Source organism: Panthera leo, chromosome A3, assembly GCF_018350215.1.
Source record: "Panthera leo isolate Ple1 chromosome A3, P.leo_Ple1_pat1.1, whole genome shotgun sequence".
NCBI lineage: Eukaryota > Metazoa > Chordata > Mammalia > Carnivora > Felidae > Panthera > Panthera leo.
This window is the reverse complement of record NC_056681.1, coordinates 133,252,110-133,266,349: the sequence shown is the minus strand read 5'-3', so window position 1 is coordinate 133,266,349 and position 14,240 is coordinate 133,252,110. Positions and strand designations below refer to the sequence as shown.

General features: G+C 49.2%; 1 protein-coding gene and 1 pseudogene across 4 annotated transcripts in view; one reads left to right on the top strand and one right to left on the bottom strand.

Moving 5' to 3' along the window:
• Positions 1-807: 807 nt before the first annotated feature.
• Positions 808-978, bottom strand: LOC122216790 (annotated as a pseudogene).
• Positions 979-13,384: 12,406 nt separating this feature from the next.
• Positions 13,385-14,240, top strand: part of ASAP2 (ArfGAP with SH3 domain, ankyrin repeat and PH domain 2) — a 171,365-nt gene continuing 170,509 nt past the window's right edge. For all 4 annotated transcript variants that reach the window (XM_042933708.1, XM_042933707.1, XM_042933706.1 and 1 more), the window contains exon 1: positions 13,385-13,572. In XM_042933708.1, the coding sequence (XP_042789642.1) occupies positions 13,447-13,572 (126 nt within the window). In that variant the 5' untranslated portion in view covers positions 13,385-13,446. The remainder of the gene's footprint in view (positions 13,573-14,240) is intronic.

Genomic DNA, 14,240 nt, shown 5'->3' with positions numbered 1-14,240 from the left:
GCACTTTGACGGAGATGTCCAGCTCACAACCAGAGCCATATCTGAGCCTCGTTTTCCCTTGAAAGCGTCAGGAGATGCTTAGGCCTGTGGCAGGAAGCACTGTCTACTCTGATTTCATTTCAGTGACTTAGTCTCCAGGGGTCTTTCTGGATTCACTCTGCTCTTCAGACTCACGCTGACTCAGGTCTGTCCCTTCAGAGGCGCGCGCTGAGGACCCCTCCTGAAGCACATTGAATAACCAATCAGCCGGATGCTCAAATCCACCAGCGCCTTGAGTGTGGGCTCCTTCCTGAGGGGCCTTCTCGCTCTTTCTCCAACTCAGCAACACGCTCTACAAGGCCCAGCTGGAAATCGTCAGTGAACTACTGAGCGGTGTGAGCCTTCTCTGACAGCTTCGATTATCAGCTCAAGGAATAAAAACAAAAGTCAGGAAGAGACGCCAGAGGCAGAAAAGCAGCATAGAGCTGGGTCCTCCTGTGGCATGAATAACGTGAGGGAATAGGTTTCTCTTCTAAGCTTTAGCTCCATTTTGGGAGTTTGCTTGCTGGGAGGCATTAAAAAGCCCTTGTTTGACCAGTTAAGAAAATAAATGACCCATAGAAAGATTTATCTGTGATGGACTCACACTGTATTTTCAAGGGTCGGATGTAACATGTATGACTAATAATACCTTTTATTGAGCAACTACTATGTGCCACGTATTTTACCGAGCTAATCTCCACTTCTTAGGATAACCCTGCTGGGTTCGTGGTCGTACCTCCCTTCCCCACCTGCTTCTTTCCAGTGAAGCTAGGGCTCTTAGAGAAACTTGGTCAAGGTAACAGAAGGTTGCAGAGCTGGGATTGGAACTTTGGACTCCAAACCCTAGAAATCATTTTTTTTTTTTTTTTTATCGCTAACCTTTTTTTCTTTTCCATTAAGCAATAATTGCACCTCGGATAAACCTCATTGGCTACGATACTGCCACTGCACAAAGATAACCTTTTTTTTAATGTTTATTTATTTTTGAGAGAGAGAGACAAAGCATGAGCAGAGGAGGGGCAGAGAGAGAGGGAGACACAGAAATGGAAGCAGGCTCCAGGCTCTGAGCTAGCAGCACAGAGCCCAATGCGGGGCTCGAACTCACGGACCGTGAAATCATGACCTGAGCTGAAGGTGACGCTTAACCGACTGAACCACCCAGTCTTTAACACTTTTTGTAACCCTAACTTGTGTTTAGTCTTGGTAACAGCTTTATTGAGATACAATTAACATACCCTACAATTCAACCTTTGAAAGTGTGCAATTCAATAATCGTTAGTGTATTCACAGGGTTGTGCAACCCTTATCACAATAAATTACAGAACATTTTCAACACCAAAAAAGAAACCCTGTGCCCTTTAACTACCACCTCCCCTATTCCCAGATCCCCTTCCCATCCGTAAGCAACCACTCATCTACTTTCTGCCTTTATAGATTTCTATAGTCTGAACATTTCGTGTAAGTGGCATTATGCACTATGTGTCCTTTTGGGTCTGGCTTCCTTCGCTCAACCTATTTTCAAGGGTCATCCATGTTGTAGCCTGTATCAGTACCTCATCTCTTTTTATGGCCGAATAATACCCCCCTGTTGTACGAACTGAATTGTGTCCCTCCCTGGTACATCAGAATGTGACCTTATCTGGAAATAGGAACACTGTCCATATGATCGATCATACTGGAGGTTATGCATATAGTCGTATAGGAGTAGGTGGGTCCTGACTGCAGCATGACCAATGCCCTAATACAAAGGGGGAATTTGGACACAGAGACGTGCACACAAGATGAGCACCTGTGGACACAGAGATGAGAGCGATGTGTATGTATGCCCAGGAATGCCAAAGGTTGCCACCAAGCACCAGCAGCTCAGAGAGATGCGTGGAACAGATTCCCCCTCACCATCCGAAGCAGGCTCCAGGCTCTGAGCTGTCAGCACAGAGCCTGATGCAGAGCTGGAACTCAAAAACCGTGGGATGGTGACCTGAGCTGAAGTCGGACGCTTAACCGACTGAGCCTCCCACGCACCCCTTCACCAACATTGTTACTGTCTGTCTTTTTTATTACAGCCATACTAGTGGGTTGGAAGCAGTATCATACTGTGGATTGATTTGCATTTCCCTAATGATTAATTATATTGAATAGCTTTTCATGCGTTTTATGGCCATCTGTATATCTCCTTTGAAGAAATGTCTATGCAGAGTCTCTGTCCATCGTTTCATTGGTTGGTCTTTTGTTTCTGAGTTGTAAGAGTTCTTTTTTTTTTTTTTAATGTTTATTTATTTTTGAGAGAGACACAGACAGAGCTTGAGCGGGGGAGGGGCAGAGAGAGAGGGAGACACAGAATCCGAAGCAGGCGCCGGGCTCCGAGCTGTCAGCACAGAGCCCGACGCGGGGCTCGAACTCACGGACCGTGAGATCGTGACCTGAGCCGAAGTCGGACACTTAACCGACTGAGCCACCCAGGCACCCCATGAGTTGTAAGAGTTCTTTATGTATTCTAGATATGAGTCCCTTATCAGATATTTGCAAATATTTTCCCACAATTTGTGTGTTTTCTTTACTTTCTTGATGTGTCCTTTGAAATACAAAAGGTTTTTTTAATGTTTATTTTTATTTATTTTCGTTTTTTTTTAATGTTTTTATATTTATTTTTGAGACAGAGAGAGACAGAGCATGAGCAGGGGAGGGGGCAGAGGGAGAGGGAGACACAGAATCTGAAGCAGGCTCCACGCTCTGAGCTGTAAGCACAGAGCCCGATGCGGGGCTCGAACTCGCAGACTGTGAGATCATGACCCAAGCTGAAGTCAGATGCCCAACCGACTGAGCCACCCAGGTGCCTCTATTTGTATTTATTTTGAACGAGAGAGAGAGAGAGAGAGTGTGTGTGTGTGCACCAGCGAGCTCTCACGAGGGAGGGGCAGAAAGGGAGAGAGAGAACCCCAAGCAGGCTCCTGGCTGTCAGCACAGAGCCCAACGTGGGGTTCGAACCCACAAACCGTGAGACCATGACCCCAGCAGAAACCAGGAGGTGGATACTCAACCGACTGAGCCACCCAGGCACCCTTTACTAAAGCACAAACACTTTTAATTTTGATGAAGCCCATTGTATATATTGCTAATTAATGTTTTATCCACCTATTTTGCCTCTACTCTTGCCCCTCTGCATTCATTTTCCCAAGAGCAGCCAAAATGATCTTTTTTATTTTTAGGGATAAAGCAACCCTGCCAGGCCTCTGCATGTAGGAAAATTACAAAGATTACCCTATGTGATCTGGCTCCCCCCACTTCTCCAGCATCATCTTACATTATCTCTCTTGCTCACAACATCCCAGCTTCTCCGACCTTTCTCTAAATCCACCTAGTTCCTGCTGTAGGGACTTGACTGTTCCTTTGTTATACGCTCCTCTCTAACTGACATTCACCTGCTCCTTCTCTTCCGGATTCAGCTCAAATGCAACTTCCTCCAAGAAGTCTTTCCTGATTGCCCTCTCTAATGTAACAACTCCTCACACACCCTGGATAGTCTTTGTTACATCACCCTGTTCCATTTCTGTCAAGGGGACTCACAAGAAATGATTTTTTTTTTTTAATTTTTTAAATTTTTTTAACATTTATTTATTTTTGAGACAGAGAGAGAGAGAGAGAGAGCATGAACAGGGGAGGGTCAGAGAAAGAGGGAGACACAGAATCCGAAGCAGGCTCCAGGTTCCGAGCTGTCAGCACAGAGCCCGACGCAGGGCTCGAACCCAGCGACCGCGAGATCATGACCTGAGCGGAAGTCGGACGCTTAACCGACTGAGCCACCCAGGCACCCCAGAAACAATTTTATGCAAGTTGTTACTATCTTTCTCTGCTAGAATCTAAGTTTGATAACAGCAGTGACCTTCTCTGGCTAGTCCACTGCTACACCTTAGTTTTGGGGACAGTGCTGGGCATAGAGAAGGTAGCTGGGAAATATTAGTTGAATTACTGAGCCATGCAATACGGCAGCAACTAGAGAGTGTATTATAGAGCGGTGCTCAGAACTGAAAGAAACCTTCATAAATCTCAGGATTGGAAAGAACCTCAATCCTCTGGGTTTTACCAAGTCCCTCCAGCACAGTAGAGATTACATAATTTGGAATATTGGGCTTCTGACGGGATGGGAAAGCCAAGCAGTGTATCCTTGCCCATTAAAAACACTTCTCAAATTTTATTTAAAGGTTTATTTATTTTGAGAAAGAGAGAGAGAGAGAGAGAGAAAGCACGAGCAGGGGAGGGGCAAAGAGAGAGGGAGAGAGAGGATCCCAAGCAGGCTCCGTGCTGTCAGCACAGAGCCTAACTCGGGGCTTGATCCCATGAACCGTGAGATCATGCCCTGAGCTGAAGTCAATAGTCAGATGCTAAACCGACGGAGCCACCCGGGCGCCCCAAACGCTTCTCAAATTTTAAAAGGCAAACACGTATCCGGGGGTCTTGCTAATGTGCAGACTCTGCTTCAGCAGGTCTGGGATTCTGCACTGCCACGAGGCCCCCACGTGATGTAGACACTGCCGGGCTGGGGACCGCACTGCCAGCAGAAGGGTTGAGGGGACAGGAGCGCCTCAGCTCACATGTGATGATGCCACATCACTGCCATCTCGACACTGGCACGGTTAAGCCTTCCCATAGCAAGGGAGGAAAAGTGCACGTTTCCGTCTCTGAAGCGGTCGGGTCATAGAACGATCCCCTCTCCACTCTCCAATGCCGGATTTCCCCCTACAAACATATCTTTACAGAAGACTTGAGCCCACGGAGAAGGCCCCATGGCGGGAAAAGCCCACCCGCCTTCCTCTCTCTCACACCTCTGCGTTTTCTGTGTGTTGAGTCGATATGTCTTCTCTCATTTTCAATGCTGAAAGCCAAGCGCTTACGTGCGATTCAATTCTGTTAACACCTACTGAGCACCTCCTGTGTGCCCGCCCTGTGTTTTGGAGTTAGAGGTACAAAGACATCCCCTCTGTCCCAAGAGTCTAGTCTAGTGACAGCAGTGAGACGAGGAAACCCGTGTGCTAGTCATGATACAATGGGGACGTTCCTGTGGCGGAAGCACCTAGAACTTTGGGGGAACTGAAGCATTTAAAAAAAAAATTTTTTTTTTTAACATTTGTTTATTTTTGAGAGACTGAGAGCAGAGGAGGAGGTGCTTGATTTTGTCCAGAATGTCTTTTTTATTTTTCAGTAGGCTCCACATCCAACTTGCACTCAGGATCCTGAGATGGACCGACTAAGCCAGCCAGCTGCCCTTTGGCCTAGAATGTTTAAAAGGGACTTCGTGGAGGGAGCACCTGGGTGGCTCAGCCAGTTGAGCGTCTGTGTCTTGATTTCTGCTCAAGTCGTGATCTCATGGTCGTGGGATCCAGCCCCACACTGGGTTCCATGCTGGGGTGGAGCCTGCTTGGGACTCGCCCTCTCCCTCTCTCTCTGCCCCTCCCCTGCTCCCTCTCGAAATAAATAAACATTAAAAGAGAGAGAGAGGGAGAGACTTCATGGAAAGGAGGTTTGGGTTTGATCCTGGAGGATGATGAGAAGTGTGGTAGATGAACAAGGGGAGGGATGTTCCAGACTGAGGGTTTTGTGGTGAGAAAATACTTCATGGACTCAGTGAACGGGTTGGAGCAGGGGGGAAGCCTGTGCAAGGCCGTGGGTCCTGTGCTAGGACTTGCCCTCCAGGAAACAGAGATTAAAGGTAGACAACCATGTTCAAACTACTTACTGCAAAAAACCTCTGCGAGTTGGGAAAAATGAGGAGTTTAGTGTGGTGAAAATGGGGCCAGCAAACTTTTTCTGCAAAGGGTCAGATTGTACCATAAACATTTTAGGTATGTGAGCCATTCAGGGTCTGTTGCAACTGAATGGGTGTGGTTGTGTGCCAATAAAACTTTATCAATGCTCACATTTGAGATGCACATCATTTTCTTTTTTTTTTTTTAATTTTTTTTTTAACGTTTATTTATTTTTGAGACAGAGAGAGACAGAGCATGAATGGGGGAGGGGCAGAGAGAGAGGGAGACACAGAATCTGAAGCAGGCTCCAGGCTCTGAGCCATCAGCCCAGAGCCCGACGCGGGGCTCGAACTCACAGACCGCGAGATCATGACCTGAGTTAAAGTCGGACGCTTAACCGACTGGGCCACCCAGGTGCCCCATGGGATGCATATCATTTTCATGTGTCAGAAAATATTGTTCTTCTTTTGACTTATTTTTCTACTTTTGGGAAACGTCAAAACTGTTCTTAGCTCAGGGGCACCTGGGTGGCCAGGTTGTTAAGCGTCTGACTCTTGGTTTCATCTCAGGTCATGATTTCACACTTCGTGAGTTCAAGCCCTGAGTCGGGCTCTGTGCCACCGGTGAGGAGCCTTCTTGAGATTCTCTCTCTGTGTCTCTCTCAAAATAAATAAGTAAACATATGAGCTAAGAATGTTATATATATATACATACATATATACGTACGTATATATGTATGTATATATATATACGTATATATATACGTATATATGTATATATATAGCTCAAGGACAGTATAAAATCAGTCCGCAGGCCGTATCTGGCCCCTGGGCCATAGTTGCAGACTCTGGGTGGGAACAAGGTCAAGAGAAGGTAATAGTGGAGGAAGCTGGAAAAAAGCCTGGGGGGAAAAAGGAGTTTAAACTTTATCCTGTGGCCAATAGGGAACCGTTGGAGTTGTTCAGGGCAGGGGTAAGGTGTTCAACTGAGGCACAAGTGGAAATCTGTGCCACCTGGGTGACCTACGAAGCTTGAAAATGGAGCTGAGTGGAGGGGGAAGCCAGTGATTTGATTCAAGAAAATAAATTACTGCGAGCACTCAGTAAAAGCTTTAGAAAATCTATTTACATACAGAGTGCTAATTAAACTTTCTTTGCTTTTTCATTAAAGCAGACCACACCCTCTGTTGGTGCTTAATTGTGTTGTTCTAAGCACTTGAAAACAACAAATAGCATTTTCTTAATTACTCTAAGATAATTTTTATTAACACAAGTTGCCCTTGCGTGTATAGTCCAATTTACTGAGGTTTTGTCCTATATGTGCTTTATCCCATAAGCATGACTCAGAGTGGGAAGGTCTAACTCTCTGCCTCCTGGCAGGGAAGATACAATTATACTCAGTAGTGGGCTGGTAAATGTTTAACCACCTGCTCTTGGAAGAAAATGTGTGTGTGCACATACATTTAATTTTCGCTGACATAAAGGAAATGTAGCGCCCAACTGAAAAATAATAACAAATTATACAATATTATTTTATTATATTTGTTTAACATTTGTTTATTTTTGAGAGAGAGAGAGAGAGACAGAGCGTGAGAGGGGGAGGGCCAGAGAGAGGGAGACACAGAATCCGAAGCAGGCTCCAGGCTCCGAGCTGCCAGCACAGAGCCCGACGCGGAGCTCGAACCCACGAACTGTGAGATCATGACCTGAGCCAAAGTTGGACGCTCAGCCGACTGAGCCACCCAGGCGCCCCACATAATATTCTTTATTGTAAATTCCATGCAGCTAATTGATTCTCACGGAAAGCTTTCGTTACTTTTGGCCGAACCCTTGCATTCGTGGCCCAACGGTGTTTGCAAGTCAACCATGATTTGACACAATGAGACTGTGGATAAATGCTTGGTGATTATCCAGCCCAGCAAAGCAGTTGTTCCTGCCGTGGATAAATGAGTGTGGTTCTGACATGAATGTTGGTTGATAGTTTGTCCGTGTTAACAAATAACACAGAAGTGAAGCCATGAAGATGTATGTGGTAGCTTCACGCATCAGTCAGGAGCGACCTCTTCGCTGAATCATGTGACAGTCTGAAAATACTAGAAGAATATTACCTCAAATATTTTCACTACTCACAACGTAAAGGTTATAGACCCGACACACTTTTAATCTGCGTTATTAACATTTTCTCTACCACTTTATTAAGTTTAGACGATCAACAAAACAATAAATAAAACCTTGATTTTTAGCATTTGTAAATACTCCCACCATGGACGATTCCAAGCTGTGAGAACGGGAATTGGGAAGAGATATACAACAGCACACCATTAGAGTAGTGTTTCTTTTTTAAAAAAAATTTTTTTTAATGTTTATTTATTTTTGAGACAGAGAGAGACAGAGCATGAACGGGGGAGGGGCAGAGAGAGAGGGAGACACAGAATCGGAAGCAGGCTCCAGGCTCCGAGCCATCAGCCCAGAGCCCGACACGGGGCTCGAACTCACGGACCGCGAGATCGTGACCTGGGCTGAAGTCGGACGCTTAACCGACTGAGCCACCCAGGCGCCCCTAGAGTAGTGTTTCTACCACAGAGGTACAACCCACAGTTTGCAAAACTTCTGAAAATCTACCAGCCTGTTCTCTCTGGAATCAGATCTAGCTGGCTCCAGCATAGTATCGATTATACCTCATTTTTCAAAATTTTTTTTTAACGTTTATTTATTTTTGAGACAGGGAGAGACAGAGCATGAACAGGGGAGGGTCAGAGAGAGGGAGACACAGAATATGAAGCAGGCTCCAGGCTCTGAGCTGTCAGTACAGAGCCTGACGCGGGGCTCGAACTCACGGACCGCAAGATCATGACCTGAGCCGAAGTCGGCCGCCTAACCGACTGAGCCACCCAGGCGCCCCTATACCTCATTTTTCTAGACTGTCTCTTGCAATTTACCAACCGGAGGGTCACCTGGAGAAACTGCTTAAAACCAAAAAAACAAAAAACAAACAAGAAACACAAAAAACAAAACCAGACCTCAAGTATCTTAATGCGAAGTTAGCTATGAATATATCAGCTTGTCATCTGAATTTTCCACCTTAACAAAATGACAACGTTCTCAAAAATTGGCTTTGAATATCCTCTAAAACAGTGCTCATTCTCAAAAGTCTAGGACCAATGATAAGATTCTCAGTAATAATATGGCCCCTGTGGCATTTTCTCTCTTGTGGCCAAACTAACATAAAACACGGGTCACGGAATCGGGAGAAGGCCAGTGCAGGAAGGAGGAAGGAGCCTTCAAACTCAGCTAGCCCAGCTTCTTTCATTCTTCAGATAAACGGAATCCAGAGAGGTTAATTTACTTATCTAAGTCAGAGAAGCAAAGCTGATATCAAAACCTAAGTTTTCAAGTATAAAATAGTTTCTGTGTGCTAATTTTTCTCTCTCAAGCGCAAGATGAGATCATTGTGGTAAATGTACTCAGACTTCTCTTACTTTGGGATAAGTGGGCGCCTTGAGTAATACTGTTTCGGGGAGAACCATTGTTAGGCTGTAGAAAAGAAACCTCTGAGTATGTATACTTACATATTACATCACAAGGGTTGTTGTGGATATGCTCCCTCTTATTTCATTACACTGTTACCCTAATTCTTTTTTTTTTAAATTTTTTAGTGTTTATTTTTTTTAGAGAGAGAGAGAGTGTGAGTGGGGGAGGGACAGAGAGAGAGAGGGAGACACAGAATCCAAAGCAGGCTCCAGGCTCTGAGCTGTCAGCACAGAGCCGAAGCAGGGCTTGAACTCACAAGCCTTGAGATCATGACCTGAGCAGAAGTTGGATGCTTAACTGACTGAGCCACCCAGGAGCCCCCCTGCTTTTTTTTAAAGTTTATTTGTTTTGAGAGAGAGTGAGACCGCAGGGGACGGACAGAGAGAGAGAGAGAGAGAGAGAGAGAGAAAGAGAATCCCAAGCAGGCTCCACTCTGTCAGCACAGAGCCCAATTCAGGGCTTGAACTCTTGAACTGTGAGATCATGACCTGAGCCAAAACCAAGAGTCAGACACTTAACCGACTGAGTCCCCCAGGCGCCCTACATAATTCTTCTAAGGCACAGATCTAGTCATTCCAAGAGTAATTGTTCACAAATTAATAGCAAGTGAACTGGGCAAGTCTTGCGTTAAACCAGCCAACCCTCAAGCACATTTCAGAGTCAAGAACACATTTTATACCTTGATCTGAGAGTGAAAAATCCCAGGTTCTTGAGAATGACTGGAGGCAGAAAATTCCTTTGGAAAACGGGCTTGTTGACCAGTCTCAATGGGCTGCTGAAAATGTCACTTTTGAGAGGACAATTTCTTTCCTCTTCCCTGGAAATGACAAGCCTCCAACACCATGTTTCTTACTTTCTTTCTTTTTTTTTTTTTCTTTTCTTTTTAAGTAATACAAACCTACAATCTCTTATCTGAAACCCCTGGGGCCAGATGTGTGTGGAATTCAGAACTTTTCAGGTTTTAGAATGGTAATAAAGCACATATACTGGCTATTCTGAGTCATCCCCAGTGGGGTCTGGGGCAATACTCCATAATCAAGCACATTTATATTTTGTAGTAAAACATAACTATTCAAATGAAGTGGGAGAAATAAGAATATAAACAGCTTCGTGTCAGTTCATTTCAGGTCAGATTTACCATTAATAAGGCTGTTTATTTTTTATTTTTTAAAGTTTTCTAATGTTTATTTATTTTTGAGACAGAGAGAGAGAGCGAGCACAAGCCGGGGAGGGCAGAGAGAGAAGGAGACACAGAATCGGAAACAGGCTCCAGGCTCCGAGCTGTCAGCATAGAGCCCAACGTGGGGCTCGAAGCCACAAACCACGAGATCATGACCTGAGCCGAAGTCGGATGCCTAACTGACTGAGCCACTCAGGCACCCCACCATAAGGCTTTTTAAAACATTAGGTTTTCAGGGCTATGTAGATACAAAATTTCTTGGTGAGGGAATACAGACCTTTAATGATGTTATCGGAAAGTCTTCCCTTCATACATTAAAAAAATGTACGTGTATGTATGTAATGTTTTCTTGATCCACGTTCAACTTTAATTCTATTATTATTTGTTGGAAACTACTCATTCTCGTTATATTAATCTCAGAGGCACATTAGCTGTGTCTGGCTCAGATCTTGTTTTAATTCCCAGCCTGTGCACAGGGCAAGGTTTTCTGCGATTCTCCGGGATGTCTGCGAGAGTACACGGCTTTCGTGTTCTGTCACAGAGGTCATTTTATACACCAGAGGACTTGGTAATGACTTGCTTCCCACCAGCCCTCCCAACCACTTGCATGGTGCTTTGCAGCTTTGCAATTTTATTTTTGTGGCTACTAAAGTCTCCTGTAACGTTACCTGAAAAGTTATATTAAACTACAGGAAACAAGAACAGGCGTTGCATATAAAGAGAGCAGAGAAGAACACCAAGCTCAACTTTGTCCTTGTGAAAGTAGTCTTGATCAGTCTGGTTAATGCTGTACTAGATGCCAGGGAAAAACACGACTTCCTCCTCTTTAACCCTCACAGCCTGATGGATACTAGTCCTCTAAAAATCAAGACTTGAAAAACTATCCGGAATATTCTCCGGTGACAACAAAGAACGAAACAAAAGCTGTAGCTGGAAAACCAGCGAGGAGGAAAACAGAGTCTGCTCGGTGTAGGGGAGGATGTATTAACATAAATATGTACAGGACTTGGATTGTAGACTTAGTAGCATATAGAGGAAACCCACCAAAGACACCAAAAGAGTGAAAACAGCTAAAAGGAAGACAGGAGCAGAGATGCTACAGTTTTAAAAATTGTAACTCATTGCCTAGTGCGGCAATAAAAGCTATCCACTAATACCACTATTTCAGAAAGTTAAATTTCACATGCAATGCTACTAAAATACCAAAGGCCATACATAACGTCTGACCCACGCTGCCATCTCATATAGCAAATTCTTACATGGGAGCTTAAAAAAAGATTGTTTGACTGGTCCACTGTCCTGCAGCGTCAGGAGGCTGCTTTGTCTGACATATTGAATTTCCAATGTCTCTCACACTTCCTCCTTTTCAGATGCACAAAAGGTTTTTGTAAAGTTTCTCTTGCTTTTATTGCTGGCAGCTACAGAAACCATGCCACATGCCTGGCGGAGAGTTATAGGGTGTGATTTCATTTGACCAGTGTCTTCGGAGCTTCTGGATTTTTAAAAATAACCCTTAAAGTTTCCTTAAGAGCTGTTACATGAAAATCTGTACGAATTCAAACTGCGTGCTGAATCAGTCATGCATGAGAGTTGCCTGCCATTGTTGCATGTCCCCTCTGAAACCACAGGAAGAGGGGCTCTTTCCCCAGGTTCTCGTCCACTGCCTGGGTTCCCTCCACTTCCTGCAGGAATTTCACTTGAGGGCATGCAGTTATCTTCCCAGGGTGGGTCCTCGTCTGGTAGTCTAAAACTATTTCCAACGAACGCAGAATGACCTAGGCTCGTACAAGCTTTCGGAAACACGACGGGGACACTTCCTAGGGGCCTGTGAGCTCGGCAGCGCCCAGACTTCGAAGTCAGCGGGACCCGAGTTTGAAGCCCCGGTCGCCCCCGGGGCCTTCACTGTGTGCTCTGCGGCTGCGTGTTCTATATAAAGCAAATAACCCTCGCTTTCCGTGCCTCGTGAGCTCGTGAGGATTAGGTGACTTTACATAGAGCACGGGAGCATCACCATATGGTCATTTCTTGTCACTGTTCCCGAACCCCAGACTGGCGGCGGGCGGGGGGGTGGGGTGCGGGTGATGCCCGGCCGGGCGCGGGAGACACTCGTCGCGCCGAGTGCGGGCGGGGGGCGGAGCGCACCGTCCGGCAGGGGGCGAGCTCCTCACACTTTCTCTCTCGCCTGGACGGGCATTCCCCGCGGTTTAGGGGGGGACCCCAAGGAAGGTTCCTAGCGCCGGGTAGGGGAGGGTAGACTGTGGCTGGGCCCGGAAGGGTGAGACGAGGCCCCGCCTGCCCGCGAGGCCCGGGGTGGGGGTGGGGGTGGGGGCGCGCCCTCGAACCACGGCGCGCGGCGCGGGGCTCGAACGCCGAGACAATGCGGCGCGCGGCGGCGGGCGAGCGGCTCGGCGGGCCGGGGCGCGCGCCGCCTTCCTTCCTGCAGGCTCGGCTTCCCGGCGGCGGCGGCGGCGGCGGCGGCGGCGGCGGCGGCGGCGAGCGCGCGGATTGGCGGCCCGGCCCTCCGCGCCGCCCCGCCCCGCGCTCGGCCGGCCGCCGCCCCCGGCCCGGACCCGCCCCTCTCCGCGGGAGTCGCTCGGGGCCCGCGGCTGGGTGGCCGGCAGTTCCCGCCGGCTCTGCGCGTCCGCCTCGGGGCTCGCTCGGGAGGGCAGGCGGCGGAGCCCTCGGCGCGGCTGGCGGACCGGCCGGGCCCGAGCTGCGCGGGGCTGCGCGCGCGGCCCCTGCTCCCGCCGCCCGGCCCCGCGGGCGGCCGACCCGCGCCCTGCGGCGGCTCCTGCGGCTCCTGCGGCGGCGGCCCGCGCCCCGGCGCTTCCCTTTGTCCGCCGGCCGGGCGAGCTGCGGGCGCGGCGGCGGCGGCGGCGGCGGCGGCGGCGTCCGAGCGGCCGGTCGGAGCCCGCGCGGCGGCTGAGGCGGCGGCACCCCCGCGGCCGGCCGCCCGCGCCCGCGCGCCGAGGCGATGCCGGACCAGATCTCCGTGTCGGAATTCGTGGCCGAGACCCATGAGGACTACAAGGCGCCCACGGCCTCGAGCTTCACCACGCGCACCGCGCAGTGCCGGAACACGGTGGCGGCCATCGAGGAGGTGAGCGGCGCCGGGCGGGCGTCGCCGGGCGGCGGGGGCGGGTGGCCCCGGCCTCAGGTGGCCTCGCGCCCTGCCCGCCGCCCGGCCCTCCCCCGCCCCTGCCCCCCGCGCCCGCAGCCCGGGAAAAGTTTCTTTTCCTCCAAATCGGACGCGGCCGGGCCACCCCTGCCCGACACAGAAGCCCTTTGTTCCGTGTAGGTGGCTCCGAGGAGATGGCTGATGGCTACCTTGGGCCTTTTTAAGACCCCCCCCCGCCCCTCCTCCCGCCGCCCTCGTTTCCCTCTCGGGGCCCCGGGCCGGGCGGTTTCCCGCACCGCGGCCAACTTTGGCCGGGAAGGCGGGGTGGGCGGTGAGCTGGGACCCCCGCGCCCGCCGCGGCCGGGGTGGTGGGCTCGCCAGCCTTCGCCCGGCGCCCACCTCCCACTTGTTCTGGGAGAGCCCCTGCCCGCAGCCCGCCCCGCCGCGCAGCCGTGTGCTCCGAGCCCCTCTGCAGCCCTGGCCCCCTTTGCCCGCCCCTCGGGTGGCCGGGAGGACCGTGGGAGGACCCCGGCCGTCCGGGGAAGGTGTGCACACCTTAGCGGGGAAGGCCTGACCGCATTCCACACCGCGCCCGGCAACCGAGTGCGGGGAGCTGAGTGCGGAGCCGGGGCTTCTGATCCGAAGACGTG